Source organism: Poecilia reticulata, chromosome 17 (genome assembly GCF_904066995.2).
Source record: "Poecilia reticulata chromosome 17, P_reticulata-male-v2, whole genome shotgun sequence".
NCBI classification, from domain to species: Eukaryota; Metazoa; Chordata; class Actinopteri; order Cyprinodontiformes; family Poeciliidae; genus Poecilia; species Poecilia reticulata.
The window spans coordinates 8777350-8804192 of NC_088846.1; the positions used below are offsets into that span (position 1 = coordinate 8777350).

The 26843-nt window shown below is 39.8% G+C and overlaps 1 protein-coding gene across 3 annotated transcripts in view; it reads right to left on the reverse strand.

The window, feature by feature from the left end:
* carmil3 (capping protein regulator and myosin 1 linker 3) overlaps nt 1-26843 on the reverse strand; it is a 108584-nt gene that overhangs the window by 13934 nt on the left and 67807 nt on the right. For all 3 annotated transcript variants that reach the window (XM_008432998.3, XM_017310137.2, XM_017310136.2), the window contains exons 17-32: nt 22706-22775; nt 22522-22603; nt 19169-19265; nt 18997-19051; nt 17823-17995; nt 16883-16951; nt 16392-16485; nt 14668-14766; nt 14476-14595; nt 9450-9563; nt 8844-9019; nt 8671-8758; nt 7068-7193; nt 6010-6076; nt 5671-5858; nt 3427-3506 (exon numbers count right to left, since the gene is read on the reverse strand). In XM_008432998.3, coding sequence (XP_008431220.2) covers nt 3427-3506; nt 5671-5858; nt 6010-6076; nt 7068-7193; nt 8671-8758; nt 8844-9019; nt 9450-9563; nt 14476-14595; nt 14668-14766; nt 16392-16485; nt 16883-16951; nt 17823-17995; nt 18997-19051; nt 19169-19265; nt 22522-22603; nt 22706-22775 — 1698 coding nt within the window. The remainder of the gene's footprint in view (nt 1-3426; nt 3507-5670; nt 5859-6009; nt 6077-7067; nt 7194-8670; nt 8759-8843; nt 9020-9449; nt 9564-14475; nt 14596-14667; nt 14767-16391; nt 16486-16882; nt 16952-17822; nt 17996-18996; nt 19052-19168; nt 19266-22521; nt 22604-22705; nt 22776-26843) is intronic.

Sequence of the window (26843 nt, forward strand, 5' to 3'; positions counted from 1 at the left end):
CCGCGATTAAGGCGACCGCCATTTTTCTGGAAGTTCTCAGTCTGGCGTGTTTCAGATCCGCCGTTGCTCCAGTGTATCTGATTTAAAGTGACGGGCCATTAAACAGCCGCCAGCGATCCCGATGACCTGCTGAGGGACTAATTTAATCATTTAAATCGTCTGTGATGGAGCAGAAAAACATCTAAAACACGCAGGAAGGCGAGTGCAGAGGATGAGAACTGGGGAAGACATGGGGACGCACTATGACACTAATTTCCTTCTCAGTCATTTCATGAAAATAAATAAATGTATAGTTTTGTGATTTATTCACCAACAGTTGAGCAGATTGTTAAAGGACCAGGATCATTTAGGAATATGGTGGCGATACCAACATTGATTTTGTTCTGCTGATGGAACTTTGTGTAAGGTCTGATGTAAAACAGAAGATGTGAAACTGTGGAAAAGAACATTATGCCCCGTTTTAAGAACAAAGATAAACGGCGCATTTGGTCTTTTTCTATCCCAGGAGATTTTAAGCAAAATTCTAGCAAATTCTGCTTTAAAAAAACTGAAATAGGATGGATAGTGTATAATAGATGAATAATAATCCAAAACCTATGATCAAAACCAAACTTTTTCACCAAGTCCAAAATCGACTTCTTCCATGGCAATCAGTCCACAAACTATAGAAACAAAGCAAAACAAAAACTGTGAGGTGAGGTGAAGAGAAAAGACCATCCATACTTTAAAGATGACTCTCTGTACATTTTAACCTTTGACAATATTAGAAAAAATCTAAGCATCAGTTTTAAGAGTGACGTGTAAGCAGCAGGGTCACCAACAGCTGTGGTTTGTAAAAAAGTAAAGAAAATACAATCTCAGTGTTTATTTTTTTTCTTTTACTGAGAAAAATCAACACAAAAGTTTGGATTTCTATCTTAAGACTAATAAATAATCTGCTACACACACACACACACAGCTAATGATTTAGCTCGTTCTCCTCATGCAACATGAGTGTCCAGCTAAAGAAATCTGAAAACTCTCACCTTTATCATTTTGACTTGAGAAGTAATAATCTTTTCTTTTAAATCATAGAAGACCCTCCTTATGAGATTCTCTGCAAAGCCAGGCTGTAAAACCGAATAGCAATCTGTTGATTCTCCCCTAAAGCAATGACCTTCACGTAGATGTAGTCATCACTAGTTTGATCGATTGGCTGGAAATTCATGCTTGCAGCGAATCAACAACGAGTTTTGCGGCCAAGGCTGGATTCACAGACTTAATGGTTTGAACCGCGGCCGCGCGGCTCTTTGATCCAGCGTGCCACAACTCGACCTTTCAGTTTCATATCTGGAGCTAGCTGCCGCGGCTCTGGTATGGCATCACTTTGCCACAAATGGAGGCAAGGTCACATTTTTACTGCGTAAAAATTAGTGGCATATTTCCCGCTGTGGAGTTTCAGAACAGAAAATAATAATGTTAAATAGAAAATAATAGTTGCATTCATAATGATTTGGGTTTTTACAATAAGAGACATCAACATTTTAGTCTGCATTTCCATGAATTTACACGTAGATCTGTTACCTAAAGCTCAGAAGAGAAAGTTGGGCCAACATATCGGAACAGACAAATGGATGAAAGTGTATAAGAGATTACAATTATTCCAATGATTAATTGATTAATCAGATTTTAAAAAATTGTCACTCTGCAGATCTTTCATTTAACCACTGCACACAAACAGAGATATAGCACTCTGTGATCATTTGTAGCAAAGATTGCATCTGCAGTATTTTGCTCTTTCAGCAAATGTCCTTTCATAGAGTCTTGATATTCAAGTTAACGATTAATCGATTACTAAATCAGTTGAAGATTATTTCAATCATCAATTAATCATCATTAATTGTTTTTGTTCTATAATAAATTCTTTACTTCCAAAAACTGCTTCAAATCTCTGACCTGCCGACATCCCCCCCAAAAAAGAGCATTTCTTGTTCTGTGACTCTTTCAGCACAACCTCTTTCACACGATGCTTTTTTCTGTTCATTAATTCTCCTCTTCGGGAGCAAAAATGAAAACTCTCTGTTGGTCTAAGTGTGGAGAGTAAGTGTGTTGTTGTTTTGGCAGTGGGTGTGTTGGGTCATTATCTTGCACCAAGATGAAATATCTGCAGGTTTTGTTGCATTTTTCTTTCTTTTTCTCTAATTTTTTTAGAGGTTTTTCTCTTAGCTTTTTGGACAAATTATTGACTATTATTAGCTATTACTATTAGCTATTCCTCTAGCTAATAATGTTTTGCATCCTCTGGTGAACCTTCTATAATTTTGCCCATGGAACGTTCTTGTGACTCACTCCTGCCCTCTGCAGGTTGGCAATTGTATCACTAACGGTTGTTTTAGAGGGATTTCTTAATAAAAGCTCTCATGTCTCTGCTGTCAGCTGCTAAATTTGCTCCTCGCTCGAACAGCTTGACAGATATTCCAAAACAGTTCTTCTGCTTTTTTTTTTTCTTCAGTGTTTGTATAAAAAGGTCTGATTGATTTTCCATCTTCACAATTGCTTGACTTTCATCCATAGGCAGCCGTCTGCTTTTTAATGTTAGTTACACCTGTTATTATGAAAGACGTCTTCAGCGTCATGACCTGACAGAGTGTAATTTCAGCAATACATCTCAGAGACATATTGCAGTACTTTTGCCCTTGAACAGTTACACATGATGCCATCTTTTTTTTTTTTATTTGTCTAGATGTAAAAACCTGGAAAAAAAGCATCTCATATGCTTTGATTTCAAATCTAAATGTTTACAATCTATGGGATAAAAACTGAAAACCCCAGTCTCCGTGTTCCTCTAGATGTGGAGGGAGAAATGCAAGAAGTTTTTAAAAAGCTACACATACACAGAGCCGTAAATGATTCTTCTTTCTATTGCAAATTGATTGATTTTGTGTCCATTTGATGAAGGAGCGCATACAGAGGCAGTTCCAGCCTGTTTGGCGAATAATTAATTGAGTGTACTGAACTGTTTGGATAACTAGGATCAGTCGGAGTGAATGTGTGATTGCATTGAATTGAATTGAATTAACTGGGTGACATAAATAAACTGAAATGAATTGAGTTTTTTAAAAAAGTGAAGTGTGACTCAATGCAAAACAGTGAGAAAAAGTCTTTTTTTTTACAGTGAGTCTGCAAAAATACTTATAACTTTATTAACTTAGTCTATTAGAAACCATGAAGCAGCTAGTAGGACAGTAGCTAATTTAAAAGAAAAATAACTTAATGAGTCAGCTACTGATCCTAGCTGCTTCGAAAATGACATTTCTCAGTTTGTTTAGTGCCTAGGTAACCTAACTGAGAAGTCATTCAAGAGAAACCCTTGAATGGCTTCTTTAGCAGGTCAGAGGTCATAGAGCAACAGGTAAAAAAAAAACTAAATCCGATGTGTGACCCCACCTGTCAGGCAGAACTCTCTTGCTGTAGAAATCTGGAAGTCCATCCTCCAGCATACTGACTCCTCCGTTCTCAGAGGAATGCTGCGCACACATAAACACACACACACACACGCACACACCCACACACGCACGCACGCACAAATAAGAAGAAGGAAAACAACAAATGATCAGTCTGCCAAGTCCACAAGAAGCGGAAAGGATAACAAAAAGGTGCGATCGTTTCAAAAGGCTGGTGGATCTGAATCCAACGCCAGCAGAAGTCCGTCTGTAAAACACCTCCTTTAACACGCCGCCCCAAATAAATTTGCACCGTTTTAGAAATGAGCTTTGAAAGAGACTAAACAAACAAACTGCTCAGTTTGTTGATGCCCCGCGGTCTCCCGGGGAGACGGCGGTTCGCTATTAACATTTGAGTCACAGAGACACATGTGGCAGCTTCCTACTTTGAAAGGAACTTATTTTTGGAAGGTGCCTCTGGCAACAAACACAAAATGAATACCAAAAGTTCACACATAGAAAAGGAAAGAAGGAAAAAAATTAATAAATAAATAATCCCTCAAAGTTGCACGTGTTGGGATTATGGTTGAATCGCTGTCGATGTGAGTTCAAAAACAAACAAAGGGAACTGTCCGTCAAACCTCTAGAAAACGTCAACATCTTTTTTTCTACCAAAATATCCCCAAAAAGCATAAACATGCTTTGATCAGCATGACGCTGCCACCACCGTGTTTTACTGTGGCAATGTCACATCAAAACAGTGTTTTGAATGTAGACTAAAAAGTTACATTTTGGTCTAATTTAACCACAGCAACATGTTTGCTGTCTCCTGTATGTGGCTTATAGGAAACTGTTGAGATAAATTGTTACAGTGCCTATAAGAAAGTATTCACCCCTTTGGATGTCAAAGCCTTTGTGTTGCTTTTGCAAATCAATCAACAAAATTGGGCTTTTTTAACAAACAAAAAGCTAATTTCTAAAAGATAATGACAATTAAGTGAAATTCTTTCCATAAAATAAGTAATTGTGTTAATATTCACCCTCTTCAAGTCACTATTTAGTAGATGCGTCTTTGGCTGCAGCCGCAGCACGGAGGCTGTGTGGATAGATTTGCACATCTGGATGCTGCGATTTAACTCCATTCTTCCTTGCAAAACTGCTCAAGCTCTGTCAAGTTGAGTGGAGATCAGTTGTGAACTGGGCTTTGGCTAGGCCACTTCTGAGCATCCACCTTCTTCTCTTCAAACCATTTAGTTGGATGTTTCGGGTTTGCTCTCATGCTGAAGTTGTGGTTCTGTTGCAGATGGAAACAGATTGTTTTTACTCATTGTACCATCTACTTTTACAAGCCTCTGAAATCCAGACAATGTTCTTAGGTTTTTTATTTGTACTCATCCCCTGACTTATACTTATTTGCTTGGAGTGTCTGATTAACCACTGAATGCACCTTCCACAACCAGCTGACTTTATAGACAGTCTCATTTGATCTCCACTACTGGCTCCAGTTGAAAGGACCTCTGTTTAATTAGGTCAGTCACTCCTAATTAAACAAAGGGGGCGAATATTTATGTAAGCATCTGTTGATGTTTCATATTTTCATTTAGATATCATTATCTTGTAGAAATCTGTTTTCACTTGGACACTGAACGATTTCTTTTTGTAAATTGATTGTTTCGCAATTAAAAGAGTAATGCATCCAAAGGGGGGTGAATACTAATATATAGACACTGGACGGGCGTCCTTTGCTTTCTTCTCACCACTGTTCCACAAATGCCAAATTTATGGAGTTCACGACTAATATTTGGCGTATCAACCGATTCTCCCACCTCGGCCGCTGATGTGAGATGACGGGTCGAAACCGAGCTCTGTGAGATGTTCGAGTATTTCGATAACCCAGTCCTTCCTCACAGCTTTATTCCTGACCCGTCTGACAGGTTTTTCTGTCTTTTGGATGCTGTTTGCTTGCTAATGTTCTCAAACCTCAGAGATTCACAGAACGGATCTCTCTCCTCATTGGAATTCTACACACTTTTGACATTTTTTTTAACTTAAATTTTGGAAACCATTAACCATTTTCTCTCCGATTATTAATCATGCACTACTTTTTGTTTGTATATAAGAAGGCTATACAAACAAAAGAAAAAAAAACACCTTCAGTCTGTGGTGGTAACATGACAAATTATACTAAACTTTAACGGGAGGGGAGTGATTTTTTTTTTTGCACGTCACATCAGAGGAGTCTACTCACAGATTCAGGAGGAATGTGTGCAGCTCTGTGTCGTCGCGGCGGGCGTGGCCGGACGTGGGTCACGTGACGCAGAGGCGAGCCATTGGTGGGGAGAGTGGAAAGGCACTCCCAAGAGGCCGAGTGAGTGAGAGACGTCGAGTGGGAAGGAGCGGAGGGAGTGGGAGAGGGACTGGGCTCGTCACCTAAACCTGAGAGACAGGAATTAATTGGGACAGAGATCTCTCTATCCTGTCGCGTTTGACCTGCAGCACATTAATCAAATATTCTTCTGCTTCTGCTTCACTCTCCTTTGATCTAAGCTGCGTCGAAAGCAAGCTGGAACAGAGGCAGAAGACTCACTCATTCTGGTGGAGACCGGACGGATCCTTCTGGTTCTGGAGCTCCGCTTTTTGATCGCCATGGTATCCTTTACCAGGGAAGATGAAGACACGATATAAGTACAGTGCATTGCAAAAATGTGCATCATCCTTGAGCTTTCTGGCTTGCATGAACAGCATGAGGTGTGGTGGAAATATAACACAGTATCCACTTAAAACATAGTGGTGACAGCATCATGCTGTGGGATAACAGCGTCAAAGCTGGAGACTCTAGGAAGACAGCTGAATACAAATGCCCAACACACTATAAAGTCCAACTTAAGTTTTCAGTTGTAATAAAAATGTTAAGGAATATAAACATAAAGCAGTAAGTGTTTGCTTTGCATACAAAAATGCATTTGATCAATATCAGAAATTGGTCTGATATCAGCCAAATAAAGAGCATCACATGGAAAAATGTCATGTTATAAGTGAAATAATCTGCCAGTAGAACTAGTACTTTTCTTAATCCATATTAAAGAATTATTGTTTAAGGCCTTGTTTGACTTAAAACAAGGAAAATATTAAATTTTTTCTGCGAAAAATGTACTTGAAAGTTGGTTTTGTCTTATTATAACTATTTTAAGAAATTTGGACTTGAAAAACAGACAAAAAATTACTTGGTAAGAAGTTTAGTTTTTGCAGTGTACAATCACAGATACAAGCATTCTGTCCCAGCATTTCAATCCAGCAGTATTTGTATCCTGAAAGTAGACCCACTGGTTCATAATAAATGGGTCAGTAGTTATCATATCTGTTGTTGTTGAGTATTATCACTTGATCAAGTCTTTTATAACATTTCACGCTATTAAATACGTATTAAACGTCTATGATTCGTGCTATCGTATCGGGTCAATATCGGTATCGGCCAACACTCAAAGCTGCGATATGGGTATCACATCGGGATTTTAAAAAGTTGTATCGGGACACAGTGGGAAATTTTGTATGGTAGTGGGTTCTGTGTTAAAATCTTCATCGATATCACGCCAGAAAGACGATAAACATATTTAGACTTCCCATCATATCGTAACAAACACTTACTATTCCGAGGTTCACTCCAAAGTCCTCATCAGGGAAATCTAGCGATTCAACAAGTCTTGAATGTCTGACGGATCGCCTACCCGTCCCGACATCGTCCCAGCGCTTCGCCTGAGAGACCTGTCGTAGCTGACGCAACACACACACACGCACGCACACACACATCAACAACATTCAACAACATCGTCATTCAAGTGTTCACATCAATCAACCGACTGTCCTTAAATGTGGTGTCCTAGGAGAGGTGGGTCTGTCCTCTCTGCGTGTCAGGTTCACAAACAGAACAAAAGGGCGATTTGGTTTGGAAAGCCTGAGACAAACATGAATTACACTCAATTTCTTGATCATCAAAGCAAAGCGAGGGAAGATAGAGGACAGGCTGGCACTGCAGCAAAACACAGCAAGGAGAATGAGACATAACAGTGGAAATAGTGAACAGAATGTAAATGCAGTTAGAAGCCTCTCCTGGTCTGCTTTTCAGCCGTGTTCATTTCAAAGATTACATTATGTAAAGATTGGATCCTGCAGCATCAGATCATAAAGTTAACTACCTCAAAACCAGGCTTCTGTGTTGCTCGACAGCATAAATATTTCCCCTACAAGGAAGTAAACATTTCTAGTGACGGTGGTAAACACTAAAATCACAGCCACTTTGACATAACTCCAGATATTACAGGTTTCAATTCCTTCAAAATAAGATTTCTGCTGCTGGTTTTGATTCACTTTACATTTCCATCATTTTCATCCCGATGAGCTTTGACTTTAATCTGCATCATCGAGGTGAGAGGAGAAGTCGCTTTTCAATATTTTCTTTAGGTTGCATAAAGGTGTTAACAAAAAACAAAAATTTATATTAATCATATACATTTATAACCATCTTCATCAATAATTTATGCTTTTAAGATGCTTAGCAAAATTGATTCATCAAAATCTCCTGAATTATTTCATTATTTTGTTTAACTAAGCTTATTAATACAGTAACGGCTTGACATTAGGTGAAAGGAGCTTTAATTATGCTTTGAAGAGGCTGATGAAATTGAACTTTGAGGCTAAACGTCAAGAATCTTGAGGAATTCAGAGCAGTTTGTGTGAATCACCATGTATGGTGGCAGCGGAAAAAGTATTAGCATCTGGAAGAATTGAGCTACAGAGTAAATTATTCTTGAAAGTAGAGATATGTCACAGTTAGAGGAAAAACTTTTTTCTGGTAAAATAGAAAAAGAAGAAATAACTCAACATCTGCAACATGACACAATTAGATAACAATTAGCCAACAGCTAGCAACTCAACATAATACAACGTTAGCATAGCACCTAGCATGCAGAATGTGGTGAAATAATAAGGTGTTATTTACAGTCTAACTCAAGCTCCTTAGCGTAAGGCAGAGTTTTTATAAAAAATACATTAAGGTTTAATAAAACTGAAACCTCTGCCCAGTTTTCAAGATGAAATACGTTAGCATGAAACGCTGCGACAGCTGAGCTAATTTCACTCATTATGTTCCTGCAGCTCAATTAAGAGGAGCTAATATACAGTAGTACTACAACAAACACGCGTTTTCTACCATCTAAAAAGAAGTCATGCATTAAAGGGATATTACCAGTACCAGGGTTTTATGGGTGGTGTAAAGCTCCTGCAGGATCTGATCCACGATAGAGTTTGTCAGATAGGACACCACGGACAGCTTCACCTCCCTGCACACGAAGAAACGACAGTTCAATCAGCATGTTCCCCAGAGTCCTGCGTGATTGGAAGCTTTGAATCTGCTGCGGTTCTCACTCCAGAGCCTGGTTGATGTCTTCGGCCGCTCTCTCCATCAGAGCGCTGCGGATGGCTGAGCGAGGGATGGAGACTTGCTCGGAGATGGAGGAGAGAGGCGGGCTGAGTCTCTCGGCGGCCGAGCAGGACATGGGACACAGCTCTCGGCAGAGAGACACCATGGAGTCCACCACCACCTGAACAGGCGACATTGTGACAAGAACCAAAGATTGTTGGAAAAGTTACTGTTGGTTCGTCGAAATGTATTCATGGCTGCCTGTGCAACGCAGCTGTTCAATGTGTTATTAAGCTAATGAATCATAAGGTCTGTTCGCACAGATGTTCGCTTCATCTGTTGGATCCAAACGGCTGAAAAAGCCCAACAAGCAAAGTAATTAAACTTTGCAAAGTTTTTTAGATTCTCGATACATCCGCATTTCCGTCTCCCTTTGTAAATGATTTTCATAGGAAAGGTTAGCAAGTTTGTGTGTTTTTTTTCCCCCTGTGGATTTAAAATGCAACACTTCTTTTGAAGTCAGCATGCAGCATTAATGGGCAATCTAAATGCAACCAGTTCGCTCCTATTTAAATAACAGTAGCGTAAATGGAAATAAAGCGGTGATTTACCTGCAGCTCTTTGTCTGCGGCCTTGGCCAGCTCTCCGGCCAGCGTGTCCAGCCGCTGCTTGACGGGGCCGTCCACCGACAGGACGTGGGCCAGCTCGCACAGGGACGGGTATAGCTGACGGAGACACAAACAGCCAGCACTCACTAAATTAAATTCATTAAGTCTCTGAGCTAACGATTATAGGTCTGCTGTTGTTGCATCAAGACCTCTCAGGTCAGGTCTTCTGGTTCTGGTTCTGCTCTGCATCCCCAGAACCACAACCAAATGTGGAGAAGCAGCATTTAGCTGCTATGCACCACAAATCTGGAACAAACTTCTAGAAAACTGAAAAACAGCTGAAACACTGAGTGCCTTTGAGTCTAAACTAAATCTAATCTCATTTTGACCTAATTTCTTTTGTCTGTGGGTAGAAGTTTGGAAATACTTGGGATTTTCTAAAGGGGCAATGATCTCAAAAACACCCTAAAACTGGTGTTGAAACAGATCAAAGTAGGGTGTGCTGTGGTGGCGCAGGGGTTAAGCACAGTCCACATATGGAGGCCTCAGTCCTTGGCGTGGCAGGTTCGATTCCCTGCCTGGCGACCTTTGCCGAATGTCTTCCCCTTCTCTCATTATCCACCTTCCTGTCAACTAACTATCAAAGGCCACTAGAGCTGATAAAACTAAAAAAACAAAAACAAAAACAGATCAAAGTGAAACCTTTGAAACTTTCATCTGGGCCTGTGTGTGTAAATTTGCATCTATGACAGGGCAGTGTTAATTTACAAGCGATGGAAGCTTTTCATCTTTAGTTGTTGGCTTTAATAATAGCACAATTATTTAAATTGTGCTATTTAAATAATTTTTTTAGTATCATTATTGTTCTTTCATTTTTTTAAGAACCAGTCTGAAGCTGACAAAGCTAACCAGAAATTAGCTGGAACCTGGGGCAGCCGACCCAATCAGCTGTAAGTGATCCAAGAAAATAAGATGAAAAAATTTAATACTCAAGAAAATAAACAGGGTCGCTCCTGAACACACCAAAACATGCTGACACCACACACTAATGGCAGCAGTGCAGGAAGGCTGGATAATTAGTCCACTGACAATTTGTTTGTTTGTTTTTTTCTTACTTGCTTTAAGCTGAAACAAAAGGACGCTTCTGTGTTTGTCTTCACCTCTGACAGCAGAGTCTGAAGCTCCAGAAAGAGCCTTTTGGTCTGAACATCGGAATCAACGCTTTAAGCTGGTTCGCGATACAGAAACACAAAATAAAAACACTCCTTTTACTGTTATTTGATTTTTCACAGAATTTTTTTAACCTGTTGATTTGACACCATTTCTCCAGTTTGAAATGTTGGTATAGTAAACGTCCTGGTTGTTAGCCTTAACACAACCTTTTTTGGGCCAGCGCCCCCCTAGCCTTTATCCAGGTCCCTCACCGCCCCCCACAAAATAATTTGTAGGCTACTTTGCACTGAGTATTATTTTATTATCAATATTACTATCACTATTGTAGATGTTTTGATTTTTATGCTTGTTTCTGTATTTATCATCAAAAATAATTTCCCAGAGAACAAAAATGTCATGGGAATAGAAATTATTTTCACAGGTGTCCATGAAACATGCAATGAACATTCAAGTTAAAATCAGTAGGCCTAACAGCAGCCAATTAGAGTGGAAAAAATATAATTTTGTGCCATTTTCTAGTTGTTAAATCTTGCACAAAATGAGCAGATAAAAGATGTACAACATGCCTGTTTAAACTTTGAACTATTTGCAAAAAGACTGAGCTCTGCAGCATTAAAACATGGATAGAAATGTAACTACATTAATCATAGCTCTTCTTCTCTTCAGTGTTTCTGTGAGTTTCTGGTGGTGCAGCTCTGTGCTGCCTTCAGGAAAATGGGACATCAGAGCATCATCCATAAAACTTCACCCACATGGCATTTATTGTGCAAACCACAGCTTTCAGTGGTAAAACAAAAGTTGCAGGTCCTTTTAATGCCATACAAATATGAGACAGAAACATGGATTATATCTTTATATAGACCTGTCTATTGATTATAGATTCAGTTTCTCCAAAGTGTCATAGAGTCATCAGCCTCATGAAAACTGACATGAAAAATTATACTGAAGAAATAAATATATCAAATCTAATTAAACACATAAATAAGTGATCCGTTATTTACTGTTATGGTCTGTAAGATATATTTATTCTCAGTATTAGATGTGGTCTCAACAAACCCATAACATTTCAACAATATTATTTTACCTTTTATCTGGAAATAGTGTCTGTTTATTCTTGCCATACAGTCTCTGTATTAATTATTGCTCGAAAGGTCTTGCCATACCAGTTTATTTCTCTGTATTTACTTTAGTTTCTTAGTTTATTCTTGCATTTTATTCATTCATTTCCATTTAGTTTCATTTGATTAGTATTATCCTCTCTTGGTTTACCACTATGTCCACTTTAGTTTCTTTCCTTTTGCAACATTTATTTTATCGTTTATTGACCATCAGTAATTTTCACTCATCACCTGCTGCGCCGCCTAATCATCATGTGTTTCACATCATGGGTCGATTTTTCAATGTTCAGCGTCGGATTCTCTGTTTTTATGCCATAATTCACATCTAGTTCGTCGCTCCGTTTTATGTCCTGATTCTCTTGTTTCAGAGTTTTGCGCAATGTGAAAGTCTTTTTTTTTTAAGCCCCTAAGGTGCAGGGCGGTCGGGAAGCGTATCGATGGGGAAAAGTCAGACTGACATTAACCTTTTAAAACAACGTAAACAATTTCTGCATTCTGATTACTGAAATTTAAAAGTGCTGTGTTGTTCTATCACCCCCGTTTCATACCGGACCACTTACAGCACCGTGTTAACGCTATAAAATGAACACTCGCTATCGTGACATCACCCATGGAGGGATTTCTTTATTTCTTTATTTAAATTGGTTCATTTTTCAGAGGGATACACAGTGAGGGTATCTTTAGCTACCAGTAGCAGGAGAACGGAGCTGCGCCAAGAAGCTAACAGAAGCTAACAAACACTGAATAGAAGAAGAGCTGCCATCGATACAGTTGCAGCCAAGCATGGTTTAATGTTACACAATACAGTTTTACCAAGTTGCTCAAAGTCTAAACTGGCATTGTTGTGCATTTAAAGTGTAAAGTTTACCTTCGACCAAACGCCCCCCAAAGGCATCCAGCGCCCCCTGCCGTCCTCTGAACGCCCCCTGCGGGGCGGTACCGCCCACGTTGAGAACAGCTACCTTAACAGGAAACACGTGAATTCACTATCTTCTTCTTCTTGTGTCATAACAGACCAATCTGTCTGGTCTGGTTTACTAACAATCACTGGCAGCTGTATGTACAGTTTTTTTTGTTTTTTTTCATGCTCCACTCCACATCCTCTGTTCCACCCCAGTCTGGGGCAGTGGTTCGGTGCATGGATATGTGGGGCATAAAAACTTAACCGGTTCAACTAGAGTTGACTCATTTGCTTTCATCTTCTACCAAGCGTAGTTCAAGCATCGTTTAAGAATGCATAAAACCTTCAATAATAGCCATTTGTCTGTAGCTGCTGCTGATTTCATTTACATCTAATCAGAAAGAAACATCCCAGCATTACCTTCCTGCTGTTTGAGCTTTGACAAATTCTGTTCTTACACCGCTACTGCTGACCTGACGGCTTATTCAGCTTAATTACCTGAATATTAAACTATTGGCGATTCATTACAGGGGAGATCCGAAGCTCGCTGAAGCAAATTTTTCAAAATTACCCTGTATGGACTTTTCATTACAGACTCAATAACATAATTGGCCATGACTAATTGAGCACCATCAATGCCATTGATCATACCTCGCTTTTTATTGGAACGATCCGTCCCAAATTCTGCGTTGATGTATGAGTGTACCAGACCAGGGGGGTTAGTATGTCCAGAGCGAAACAGAGAGAACATTCTTGAAACAAAAGCTCTAAAGAAAACTTTAAAAGTTTGGATTTTTCATGTCCAACGGTGTGTGAGGAAATGTTTTACATCCGTAGAAGCCAACGCACAGGATTTCAGCTTGTAGAAGCAGTATGTAGACAGGTTACATGCTGAAACTTCTTCGAAAGTTTCCATTCATGATTCCTTTATTATGTATTTTTCAGGCATATGGTGCCACTTTATAGCACAATCAAGTAAATATTTTACCTTCAGATGTAAAAAAAAAATAAAATGCAAGCACAAGTTTTAAAAAAATTGACTTTGTATCATAGCTGTATCTGATGAAGTTGGCCCCTGTCTCTTTAAGAACTTCCTTTCGGGCAAGTCATCACAACAAGGCTTTTCAAAGCAGTCCATTGGTGCCGCTTCCAACCGTTTTTAGGAGCTCAGCATATCCCCAGTTCCACCAGGTGTTTGCTAATTGCTGCTGCCGCTAGTCTGGAAGAGCTCAGCTGGAGACTGAAGCTCTAAGGTGGAGTTTTTGGCAAATGTGCAGCGCACTGTCTGAGCAGGCGTTGAGCCACACCCACGGTGGTTGCCATGGGAGATTAAAGGATTTCTCACACATGCATGAATGAGTCAAAGCAACGCTTGGGGTATGTTTTTTTTTTATGATTAAATAACTTTATAGCATTATAGAAAGCTAAAAAATAGTTGATTTTGTTCCTTATTTAAAAATTTAAAAAAACTTAGGACTGACCTTTGTTATTTTATGTGCCTGGAGTGTTCACTTTGTCTGTCTTTGGGAAAATGTAAACCTTTTATTTAAACTAAAGGAATACTTTGCTGTTTGCACACTGCCGGGTTCCTTTTCATTGACTGTAGCACTTAAAACTGCACCAGTTATAATGACTTGCATAAACATTCTTGATTTTGTCATTGCAAGCGTAGACTTCAACGTCTATGACTTTGACAGTCGAGCACTGAAGTGTGTCAAAAAAACAAAATCCAGAGGAAATAATTCCTGTAACTCTCATTTGCAACAGTATGCCCAGTTAGCCAAAGTATGAACTTTTCTCACACACACCCACACACGCACACACACAGCTCACTCACAGCTCTCGAGTTTCTGGCCTCTTTGAGGATTTGTCTGGCAGTCTGGACCTCGTCTCCGTCCTCGCAGGACTTCAGGACACAAAGCTGCTGCTGCACCCTCACGCAAAGACGCTCCATCACCTAAAATACGCAAGTTAATTTCAATGTCCAACCCAAATATTTCACACACACCACATATTTTTAGACGTAGACCTGTTCAGCGGTGCTGGTGACGAGACCCTGGTGCAGCCTGAGCGCCTGCTTCTGAGAGAAGCGCTGAGTCTGGTTGTTCCTGAGCAGTGCGCGCTGGATCTGGCCCCCCACAGAAAAAAAACAACAACAAAAAAAAAAAAGAAAAAACAAAACACAGGTTTGAGCATGAGGCAGAAGACAAGTTCATTTGCATGGTAATAGGGAAACAGGATTTAGATCCCTTGCAATAGAAAGGAGTGACTTTGATTTGTTTTCCTGACTCAGCAAATGGAAAACAAAGGCTGGGTCATCAAATTTTGCAAGATAGAACATTACGCAGGGAATTATGATGTTCAGACAGAGCAGGGGAGGGAAAAGAAAAACACTAATTTGATTTTTATATATATATATATTTAAATTAACCAGAGAGTGCTGTTACAACAGCAAAGGTGACCTGGCATAACAAGAGCCGACATATATCGCGCTAAAAGTGCATTCCGGGGGGATATGCTGCTTATTTTTGTTTTTTCTGGCAAAGCAGAGCTTGACGAGGAATGTAAACAGACTGCAAAGTCTGTAGATGGCACTACTACCGACAGAGGCAACATGACTGACCCATTTCGGAACCGAAAAATACTAATTCAGGAACGGATTCTGTCCGGATCAGCTGCTATCACACGCCTCCCTGTCGTAGTCGCACATTCACAGGTTCCATCCAAGTGCAGAATAAATTTAGAATAAATTGGACCTTACTGATAAAAAATGTATGACTCTGATGTGGTTTCATTGTACAAAGTACACTGCTCTGCAGAAATGATTTCTCACTAAGCCTGCAGGATGTCAGGAAGCCTGGCGCTGGGATCCTTTTGCTGAAAATGCGACAGTAACAATGATTGCAGTTATGGAATCACTTTTCTCACATTACAGCCACAGATTTATTGTATTTATAAATCATTATATTTTCTTTAAATGCATGTTTTTAGCATAGAATGTGCTATGTGTGGCACATCGATCCAGGCTTAAAGTGATTTTTGGTACATCAGCGGGGAAGTCGACGGCAAAATCATCCAACAGGGTAAACATATTACTGGTATACATAATTTGGATGAATGGAAATTAAAACATAGTATTCTTTCAAATATTTCATTCTTTTTATAATAGAAATACTACAAAGACTGATTACAATGAGTGAACTGAGAAGCTCAAATTCTTATAAATTCCACTTTTTTTTTTACATTTTGTGAGAAACTCTAATGTATTTTGTTCAGATTCTGTGAAGTAAAGTGACAACATAGTTTTATTTTGAAAATGTAATATGAATATGTGTTGAGGCTGCAGTAACACCAGAATTTCCCCTCTGTATGACAATAAAGGCTATTTCTGTTTTATTCTAAATGATACATGGCTTTATACTTTTTTAAATTAATTAATGGCAGAAATTTTAATTTTCCCAATAAAACTAGCTGCTGTACATGTAGCAACACAAACTAAAGAGATGAATACAAGTGGGCACCGCATTCTTTAAATTATTTGTAAAAATATATATATTCAATCCATATATAATTTCCCTTCCACTTCACAGATATCCACCCTTTTGTGTCGGTCTGACACATAAAATCCCAATAAAAGACACAGAGTTCAAAAAAGTTCAAGAGGTACCACAATCGAAATGACAGCATTTAAACGATAAGTACGTCAACCACACTGTGAAGTAAGTAAGTGAACGACGTGTTAGCACTTCTGACCTTGGCCAAGGCTTGTTCGGTCTTTTCCGGGGCGCCGCGGTACGCCTGAGCGATGTCACAAAGGGGGAGGGGCATGAATTGCAGCGTGAAGTTGCTAAGCGATGGAGAGAGAAGAGAAAGAAAAGTCACTTTTGCGTGGATGAAAAGAAAATGATCTTGATGCTAACTAGTACAAACAAACAATGCCCACAGCTCCTCTCTTACAGACGTAGCCGGTTCCCAAAGATGAAAAAACAAAAAAAGAAAAAAAAAAAAAAACACCCACATGCCTTTGTCCACACAGACAAGTTTAGAAACTTTTGCACTTCCACAGATCTGACAGGCACACCAGTCAGAAGACTGATGAAATGCTGTGAAACAGTAAACACTTCAGAAGGATGGTTATCTGCCTTTCATATGTCTCTGTGAGGGATCTGTTTTATGAGGGAGCCCCTTGTCTTCAAACGGACAAAAAAATAAAAACCGGCTGGTATACGTAGCGTTCGGCTTACTGCTCCAGCGCTCTCGCCACGTCTTGGAAGCCGACTCCCGTGGTGTTGTTGCGATCCCACGTCACGCTCCTGAAGGGTGGGGATTAGGGGGGAGACAGACAGGAAATAGAAAGGGACAGGCTCAGAAATCAGGAGGAAGACGCTCAGCTGCCTTTCACACCTTCCTGCTGTAAGACGGTCACAGTAATTGGTTGGCTGTAGGACGATGATTGGATCACTCTTTTCCTGCATTGAGGGAATACAGGAAAGAGAACAAGCCATTTAATGAGCCCCTGTGAAATATTCCACTTCCATCCAGCATCTGTCCAACCTTTTTATACCAGTTCTTGTCCATATTCCCTTTGCATCCGTCTCCCCGTCTCCGCCCCAACACGTTTTGCCCTAGAAACTCAAATCAACAAAACCCAAATCTCTCACTCTCTCCAGGTGGTCTTCCATCCACATTCCTTCCTTGTATTTATTTCTCCTTCTTTCTTTCATCCCCATTTCCAACCATTCAATCATCCACTCCCCCCAATGTGGATTTTGTCCTCATTTGCGGCTTCTCATGAGCTCCCATTATTTCTTTTCATACCTGTATTTCCAGGCACCTAAAGAGCTACGCAGCATCATTTCTCTCACTCCTGAGTGTTATAACAAACAGGATGCCTGAAGGACTTTTATTTTCTTATGATGATTCATCGCTGAATTCCCAGGAGTGCTTAGTTACGTTTTCGCCCCCTGCAATGGTGAGCCTTTCCTCTGAATCTCTGCCTCTAAGCAACTCTCCTGTCTGCGCTCCGCATCTTCATTTTTCTATTTATTCATACCCTTTCATCCGTGTCGACCAACTTCTGCAAGTTTGGGTTGCTTGGTTCTCCATGGAAAATCTGTTGGAAGTGCTATTGATCCCCTTAGAATGTAGAATAAAAAAAATATATATATATTATCAGGCGCATACCTGAGTGTCGTATTGATCTGCAGAGCCTTGCTCAGCATCTTGGCCCCGGAGTCCTCCAGCAGGTTGCCGCTCAGGTCCACCTTCCGGAGGCAGGCGTTGGAGCCCAGGGCGTTGACCAGCACTGTTCCCCGGTGGCGAAGCCTCGAGTCGGCCAGAGAGAGGGACTGCAGGGCCTGCCAGATTCAATTTGGGAAAAAATGGGACAAATCTAGTAAAGGGTTAAGGATCTTCAGATGACAACTGTGGGAGAGCAGTTGTGGAGTAACACCAAGAACTAACACCAAGAACCACTGAAGTCAACAACATGGAAATCTTCAAAGACAAAACAGCATCAGTTTTCAGAGGTTGTAGGATTTCTCTTTGGTTAAAGACCACGAGTTGTTTCTCTTGCTAGCACAAGACTCACATGTCTGTTTTGCTTGTATTTACCCAGAATGCCTTGCGCTGTAGCACACTTCCTGCTTATGGAGCAGTCGGTCGATCTGCTTTGCGTTCATGCGTGTATTCAAACCACAGAGAGAGACGTCGGTTTTTGTGCGGACTAGAGTTTGATTGTGCATTTTCGCCTCCAAAACGGACCAAACTAGTTTGATTAAAACACAACTGATGTGGATCCACACTGAAACTCGACGTTTGACGCTTTTAAAGTTTGACGTTATCGCCTCGGCGTGTAAAAAGGGACAGGCTGCCATGCGGCAAACTAGTCCAACCGCGCAATCCCTTCTAACGTGCTCATTTACACTGATAGGCGTAAGAGTTCACGCGCACACGGTTTCGTTTTCGCTGTGTTAAAGAGCGTTGTTGTGAGCCGTCGCCATCAACAGCAGTAAATAATTGAGTAAGCGAGTTGTCATGCTGGATTTGCCGAGCTGAGAAAAACAGAGAGCCTCTGGAGTCTCCCGGATAGACTGAGACCAAACGAACCATTCATCAGGCCCGCAGACAACATGACTTGCGAGGATGTTTGCACCTTATGTGTGTGGCAGGTGGGGACTGAGCTTAAACAGGCATAAACGAGGACAAGGATTCAGCTCGGTGACAAGTGTGTGTCTCTGGGCGTGCGAAGCGCACGCGTGCGTGCGGCGACAAATTTGTGAGGCGTGTGTAGGCGTGCATCTGTGCATAACATCACAGATGCATGCATGGGTACAATATGTTACATAATCGAACTCACACACTCTTCTTCTTGCACCAAATGAACTAGTTTCTGCAGGATTTCATCCAGCACCCTGAGGAGGCACAAATGGGAGGGGGAAGGAAGAAAAAAGAAAAAACATTCATCATCTGCATCAACTTCACCACCATCTGTGCCGCCGCTCCCCCACACCCCCCACTGCGGTCCGTACCTGCCCTTGATGTTGAAGTTTTTCCCCAACATCACGTGTTTGAGGGAGGGGTGCCGGGAGAACGCTGGGATGACGGCCAACAAGTCGGCATCCAAACCTGAACCAAAACAGAGAAGCGCATCAAGTCAAAAAGCCAGCAGGACTAAGCTCTGTGGAGTCGTTCTGAGATCCTGCTTCAGAGAAGATCTTTAATCACCGCCATGGAAGTGCCAGTAAAGCATGAGAACAGGTGTTCAACTTTAAGCGTTTTAGTTCTGGAAAGGAAAATAATAGCATATTCAGAGAATAAAAGTGGGTTTTGCCACGAGCTACAGTCCTGTAAATAAGTACAGAAAAATTTCTTGTTTTAGTAGTAAACAAATATAACCAGTTTTATATATATATATATATATACACATAATGTTCAAAAACACCTGGAGTGCTGTTTTGATTCTTTCACACATTCAATTCTTCCATCTCCCATGGCAACCATTCAGCTTTACAAAAACCCTGTTTGGACCAAGCACTGCCTTCAAGGCACAGCTCCTCCTCGGAACCGCAGCTTCCGAGCCCCTTCAAACTAGCCAGCAGCAATTAGCAAACACCTGGTGGAGCTGTGCATCAACTCAGCTCATTATACGAGCTACTTCTCAGTGAAACGCTGGTAAAAATGTTGTTAAAGGGTTTAAAAGACGAGCAATGTTGTGATGGCTTCCTGAAGGCAGAGTGTCAGAAAGAGCATGAGTTTTTAAAAACAGAGGCCGAATTTTAAGGCATTAACTCAGGAGCCATATTTGATATATGCAGCATTTTTATAAAAACTGAAGGTAACTTGATTACGTTATCAAAAAATTTCTTAAATTGAACCCATATAACAACATGAAGTTACTTTAGGTCTCAAAAAGCAAAACCTCATAAACCGATCTAAAGAAAAAAGTGGTGAACCTTCCAATCAAACTTACTACAAATGTGCATCAGTCACTCAATCAGATTGTTGCAAAAGATCTCAGGGCAACATGTAAAGTTCTGCAGCTCTCACCTGCCTCAATTAAGGTCAGAGTTCATGATTCAACAATAAGAGTAAAAATGGTAACCATGGAGAAGTTAAAGTAAAAATCTCAGCAGCGCAAAAGTGAACATAGAAGCTTCTCTTAGCTTTGCCAAAAACATCTCGCCGAGCCTGAAGATTTTTGGAAAAAAGTTTCTGTGGATGTGCGAGACAGAAGTGGAACGCCTTGGATTCTGTGTAACTTGTTAAGTTTATTACGCAGCTAACAGTATTTCTGCAAGACACCGTCATACTTACAGTCAAATGTGGTGGTTTATCAGTCAATCGATTAATCAATCAATCAATCGAGACTTTTAATTCCGATGCCTTTTAGTCGGAAATCTGATGGCTTTTTGTCTATGCACAGGAGAAAACTCAAAAAGACTTGTTACTGCAAATTATTGATGACTGTTCACCCCATCAAGTGTGAAAAGAACAGCAATTATGTTTAGTGGGCAATTACTTATCTTTCTTTCACAAAGAGTTCTTAGTAACTATAATCATTTGAAAACTGCTTTTGATAATAACTCAGGTTGTCTCGGTCAGATATTTAAAATTTTTTAGCAATCTGAATCGTTTAAGTGTGACAAGTAAATTAAAAACACAGAAAAATGGGGAAATATTTCCTCAAATCGCAGTAGGTTTGTGTGTAAACTCGTTTGTTTTTAACAAGTGTGAACGGCTTAGAGAGGCAGTTTTTTCTTCATTGTGAAAATGTCTCATTTTTGAAGAGAGAGACATTTTCACAATCCACAAAAATTCCAAAATATTCCCAACTGCACGCCAACACACACCTACTCACCCTATTTTGTTAAAATGAGGGAGAAAAAGAGAAAGCGGTAACCATGGTAAAATGTGACTGCATCCAAGACTGAAAATGCTTCATTCAGAGAGCAAAAAAATTATATATATATATATATATATATATATATATATATATATATATATATATATATATATATATATATGAATACAGAAAACAGCTTAGATGATTAAGCGGGAAAAGGCGCAAAACTTATTTTGTCCACAGGTTATTGAAAAGACTATTTTAATGTTACTGATTCTACGAAAACAACTCAAGGATTTATGCATGTACTCGTCTTATTTGCTTTGTTGTAAAAGGTTTGCAGAAGAAGTCAAAAGTATTCGCTGTAACTGTTGCAACATCAAAGAATCTAGTCTGGTCTCGGCATGCAGTAGCTTCAAGGTGAATGGGAGTTCTTTGGAGTTTCATGAAATTCCAGCTATCTGGACATGAAATACTTGGAAACCCGCTTTGCATTACAAGAATAAAATGTTGAAAAATTAAAGTGCACTGAAAAACTGGAGATTTGTGGTATTCTGTTACACACACCTAACACTACCCTGCGCGGCTGTTACAGGCACAAATATTACAGGATTCTGTTAAGATTCAGTCTGAGAGACTAAAAGAAAGCAGTACATAGTCGAAGAGAAGTGGGACAAAAATATTCACCCCTTTAGATGTTTTACTCTTTTTCATGCTTTTATGAATCAATCAGGGGCGACAAAAATAGGCCTTGTTGACAAAATATTTACCAAAAAAAAATCTCCTTAATGTCAATGTGAAAACTGATTTCCAGGAAATAATGACAATTAAAAAATGTCATTATTTTCATTCTTTCATGCATGTGTGAGAAATGCTTTAATCTCCCGTGGCAACCAGTCAGCTGTGCAAACAGAGCGCCGCCTTCGAAACGTAGCTGCGGTCTCCAAACTTCCGCCTCACAGCTCTCCCCCACGGCTTCTCCATTCAGCTCCTTCAGACTAGCCAGAAGCAATTAGCAAACACCTGGTGGAGCTGCTCGTCTCCGGAGCTCGTTAAATTAGTTACTCCTCAGTGCAACACTGGTAAAAACGTCGCTAAAAGGTTATCAATGTCAGAAGGACGACGTTGAGATGAGCGTCAAAGAGAGCAAGAGTTCCTTAAAGAGACATAGGCACAATTTCAAGGCATTAAATCAGGAAGAAAATTTTCTTTTAAGACATGATTTATACAGTATTTTTGTTTAACAAGTGAAGGTAACAGTTACATGATTGTACTATAAAATGGCTCTATGTGGTTGGAAAACACATTATACTGCCTCTTTCAGGTTGGAACAAGACAACATATATTAGTTCGATCTTCCACCATCTATACCCACCGTTAGCGATTTGTACACAAACTGAAGCATTCACCCCTCAAATTAAAAAAGGTGATATATGATGTATTTCCATTCAAAGTTTCTTTTTGTGCGACTGAAAACCACCTCGGCTGTAGCAGAGCGAACGCGCTGTGGGGGTGTGCCGACAGATTGAAGTTTCTCACCGTTATCAGAGACGTCTAAAGTCCCCACGCACGAAACGCGAGGGAAGAGCTCCTGGATCACGGCGGCACCCGCCGACCTCAGCTGTGGGGAGGAACAAAAAGCGAAGCTGAGCATGACGGGAAGCTTATCTGAGAAAGATCACGAGTGGATTCATGCAAGCAGAAGAGGGCCGGGGGACGATACCTCACAGCCGCTGATGTCCAGGTGAAGGTCGGAGATGTGAGGGTTGTTGGACAAACCCAGGAAAAGAGCTCTGAAAGAAAACACGAGAAAAAAGAAAAGGGTGAAAAAACAGAGAGGAAAATAACAATGGCGGAAAATGTGGGCAGAAGAGGTGAGAACGCTGATAAGAAATTAAGAGAACAGGTCATTAACAAAAGAGAAAACTGCAAAAAAATAAATAAATAAAAGATTCCTCCTTAACATAAATCCAATCTTGAATCTTCTCCCTCTGAGAATCTGAATGGGATCAACACCCCGGCGCATCTTGTTCCATATTTTGCCGTGCACACCTAAACATTTTAGAACCTTCTTAAAAAGATTAGAGAAAAGTAGCTTAGAAAGAAGAGTTGCTTCAAAAAGCTTTCAATATTTATTAAGGCCAAACAGTCAGTTCTAATGGGACATAAAAAATAATGCAAGTGCACAAACTCAGCTGGATGCGTCAGCACAGCAGGAGCATGCAGGAAATTTATCTTCCTGTGAAAAAAAAAATGTAAGAATGATGCACCAGAAGGAGGTAAGCAGTAAAAAAAGTCTGTTCCATTTTGGCTGGCATCCATCATGCAGAATGCAGCTCTCTGTTTGCTGCCAATTTTGCTTTGTTTTTTCTGCTATTGATTGTGGTTTTTTTTGTTGTTGCTTTTTGGCTCTTGCTTGTTAACAGCAGGCTTGTACACCTTACAGGGGCAACTGGAAATTCACTGCGCTCCGTTTATCCCTGTTGGAGAAACTCTCTCTGTTTTTGGCCACTGTGGTTTCAATAGCAGATCTCCCGAAGCTGCCGAGAACAAAGTCCAGTCGGCGCAGGAAGCTTCGGTCCGGACCGTCTGATTGAAGGCCAGTCCACACGAACGTGTCAGTCGACTGGATCTACTGTAGAAGAAAACATTGGAAGACTATTGTGCAGATGGCGAGGGCGCAAACAACCCTCTGCACGCACGTGCTATTTTAGTCTGCAAACCTAAAACAATACGCAAAGAAAAAAAAATCATCCACAAAAAGGAATGAAGATTTGTTTCAATGGTAGAAAAATCTGAAGGCAGTCAATAGTCCATCTTTTAGGTCTCTATAAAGGCTCCCTCAGTCTGCATAATGCAGATATGAATACAAATTGAGAAAAAAAAAAAAAAACATCCAGAGTTGTGGAAAAGTATTTGCCCACTTTGGTTTGTGTTGTTTTTACTTTTTGGACACTTAAATCACACCTAATTTATTACTAAACAAAGACAATCTAATAACCAAATAAGAACTTAGAAAGAAAAAAAAGCTATCCAAACCAACCTGGATCCATGTGAAAAAGTCATAACGCCCTTTATTAAACCAAGTTATTAACCACATTTTTTGGCTCAAAAGCACCTGTTTGACAACATGAAGTAGGCTACAAAAAGTCTCAAGAAGCAAGAAGACATAAAAATAAAAAAGATCATAAATAAATGCTTTATGAAGAAAACAATGCTTAATTCAGATAAATAAAAAACATGTCTACTTATGCAGAAGTAAAAGAGAAAATCAAAAAGATATTAAATTGATTACGTACGTAAGAAAAAATCCAAAATTACAAAAGTAAAGGAGTAAATAAAAGTTCAACAACTAACGTGAAACATTAAAGCGGAGATTCAAATTTCTGACATTTTAACACACCAATTATAACCTAAATTAATCGTTTTAATGACTGCCGCCGTCACCGCTGCTACTGTTGTATTCAAGTTCTCACTCCGGCTTTAGACATCGTCAATGTTCTCCTCAAGGCTTTTCACCAACAGCGCCTTCCAGCATCGTAGGTGGGTATATTTTTAGCAGGAGCGGCTCCGTGCAACGACAACAAACAAGTTCTGACATTTCTACCAACCTTGACTGACAAACAGGTGGATCTGTCAAGACTGCTGAGGGATTTATTCAAGATTAGAGTGAATGAGTTTTCAATTAGATTTAGTTGTTTAGTTGCTAGGAGAGCTAATTCAGACTCTTCTTTTGAGGCTAATAGCATACCGTAGTCTTTTTTTGTTCTTGTTTTTTGTTTTGTTTGCTTGACAATTTTGATTTTCTTTCACAACATGGTATCACCCGTGAACTCATCTGATCAAATAACACTTTAATTCAAAAGTAGCGAGTCATGTTGTTGTAGAAGAGGTTATAAGATCATGTCCCTAATCTTGCGTCTTATTTTTACACTAGTTTCACTACGTGCAGTGAAACTCCTGCATGCACACATTGCAAAAACACAAAATCCTACCAAGTACTTTTGATCTAGTTTCAAGTGCAAATATCTCAGTACACTTGGAAAGAGACAAACTAACCTAAAAGTAATTTTTAGCAAGAAATGGAGGATTATTTTAAGTAAATAATTCCACGACAATGGACAAGGGAACCAACAAGTTCATGTTATCTTTTTTGGACGACATCAAGATGTTTTAGCCACGCGGTGCCTCTAACATTGTGCGAGTTGCAGCTAAATGCTACCAGTCGATGAGGAAAACAGCAGATCCTCACACCCTCAGCATAAATATAGCTGTGGACAAGATCACTGATGCATATTGTTCTTGCAAGGCTGGGTAAGTCGGGCATTCATGGTTTTGAGGGTTTGAATGTGCCTAGGACTTATACACGGTACTCGGTGCTAGCGTGGCTAACACGATTACAGTTTAGTAAAAGTTAGCGTGGCTAACACGATTACAGTTTAGTAAAAAGCCTTTTCAGGTGAAATAAAATCTTTAATGTATGTCAGATACGGTACACATTGCATATTGATCTGTTCAACTAACTTAAGACTGTACCAGACAGGCTTCAGGATGTAGAAGTTGTATCAGTACTGCCATTATGCTGTACTTGGCTAAAAGGTTTTCATAATGGATGTGTTTGTTATTGACTATTTTTTTTCATTCACTAAACACAAAGAAAGCAAAGTAATAATGCTTACGCCAGCATTGATCCTACGACAGTTGAGCTGCAAATGCGGTCCTGCACAAGCTTTGATCCAAGAGTGAAAAAAAAAAAAAACCTGATTTGTCAGTAACCACCGGTCAGAACTGTTGGCGAGAAAACTGGCTGATAACGACCACCGCCTGACTGATTTGTTTTTTAAAACTACTTACCAAACTACTTAGATATTTACTGTATGGGATCAAAACTGCTTGTATTGCAGTTTATATTTTTTGCCAACTAAGTAGATGCCTCTTGTTCAAAGACATTCCAAATGAGAGGAGAAGAGATTCAATTACCAAGTGGCTGTCACAGGTGGTGAAACATTAGTCAGAGCGACACAGTCAGCAGAATGCTCCCAATACAGGCAGAGCAGGAAGCACCACACACAATCAGTATGTTATACGTACATGATTAAAACAGAGGATATGGTCATATAACAAACAAGTGTTACATATCAGACATTATTTTTGTTATTTTTAACACTAAATCCTAATTGTGAGTTCAGCTCAGGGTACAGTTACAATCACATGAAGAGCATTAGATCCCATATCACACAAATCTCCACCTGCTGACAGCAGGGACCCCGATTTACTGCTGGGTAATTACGGCCGTGTGAAGTAGCAGAAATATGATCATTAAAGTGGTGTGTAAGTTCATTCACACAAATTCAGAGTTATATTTCTAATCCCCATTATTTAATTAATACAAAAATGCATTTTTCCTCATCTCTTCAACACTCTGAGCTTTAGAGCTTGTACAAAACACAAGTTTAAAGGCATTATGGCTCTCCATGCAGGGCGCCAAGAATTATGGGATTCCCCAAACATTCAAAAATATTTAAAAATAAAAAAAAAGTAAAAAAATTGTGTTCACGTGCTTACAGTTGGAGAGTGGACAGTCCTTTTGTTGCGCAGACTGTAAACACTTTGAGAACATACGGAGAGTTAGTGATGCTGACGTGGAGCAAGTGGTAAATTAAAGGGTGATTGCAAACTAAAGGGGTAAGTAAAATAGTCTGGAATATGCTGGATCATGTATAGTTATAAAATACTAAATATTCAAACTGGTCAAATATCATTTGGATTGTTCTACATCGCAAAGAGATTCTTTAAAATACCACTAGAGATTCACAAAAGCCTTAAGGTATTTGTGCATGTACAAAAAAATTAAAAACAAA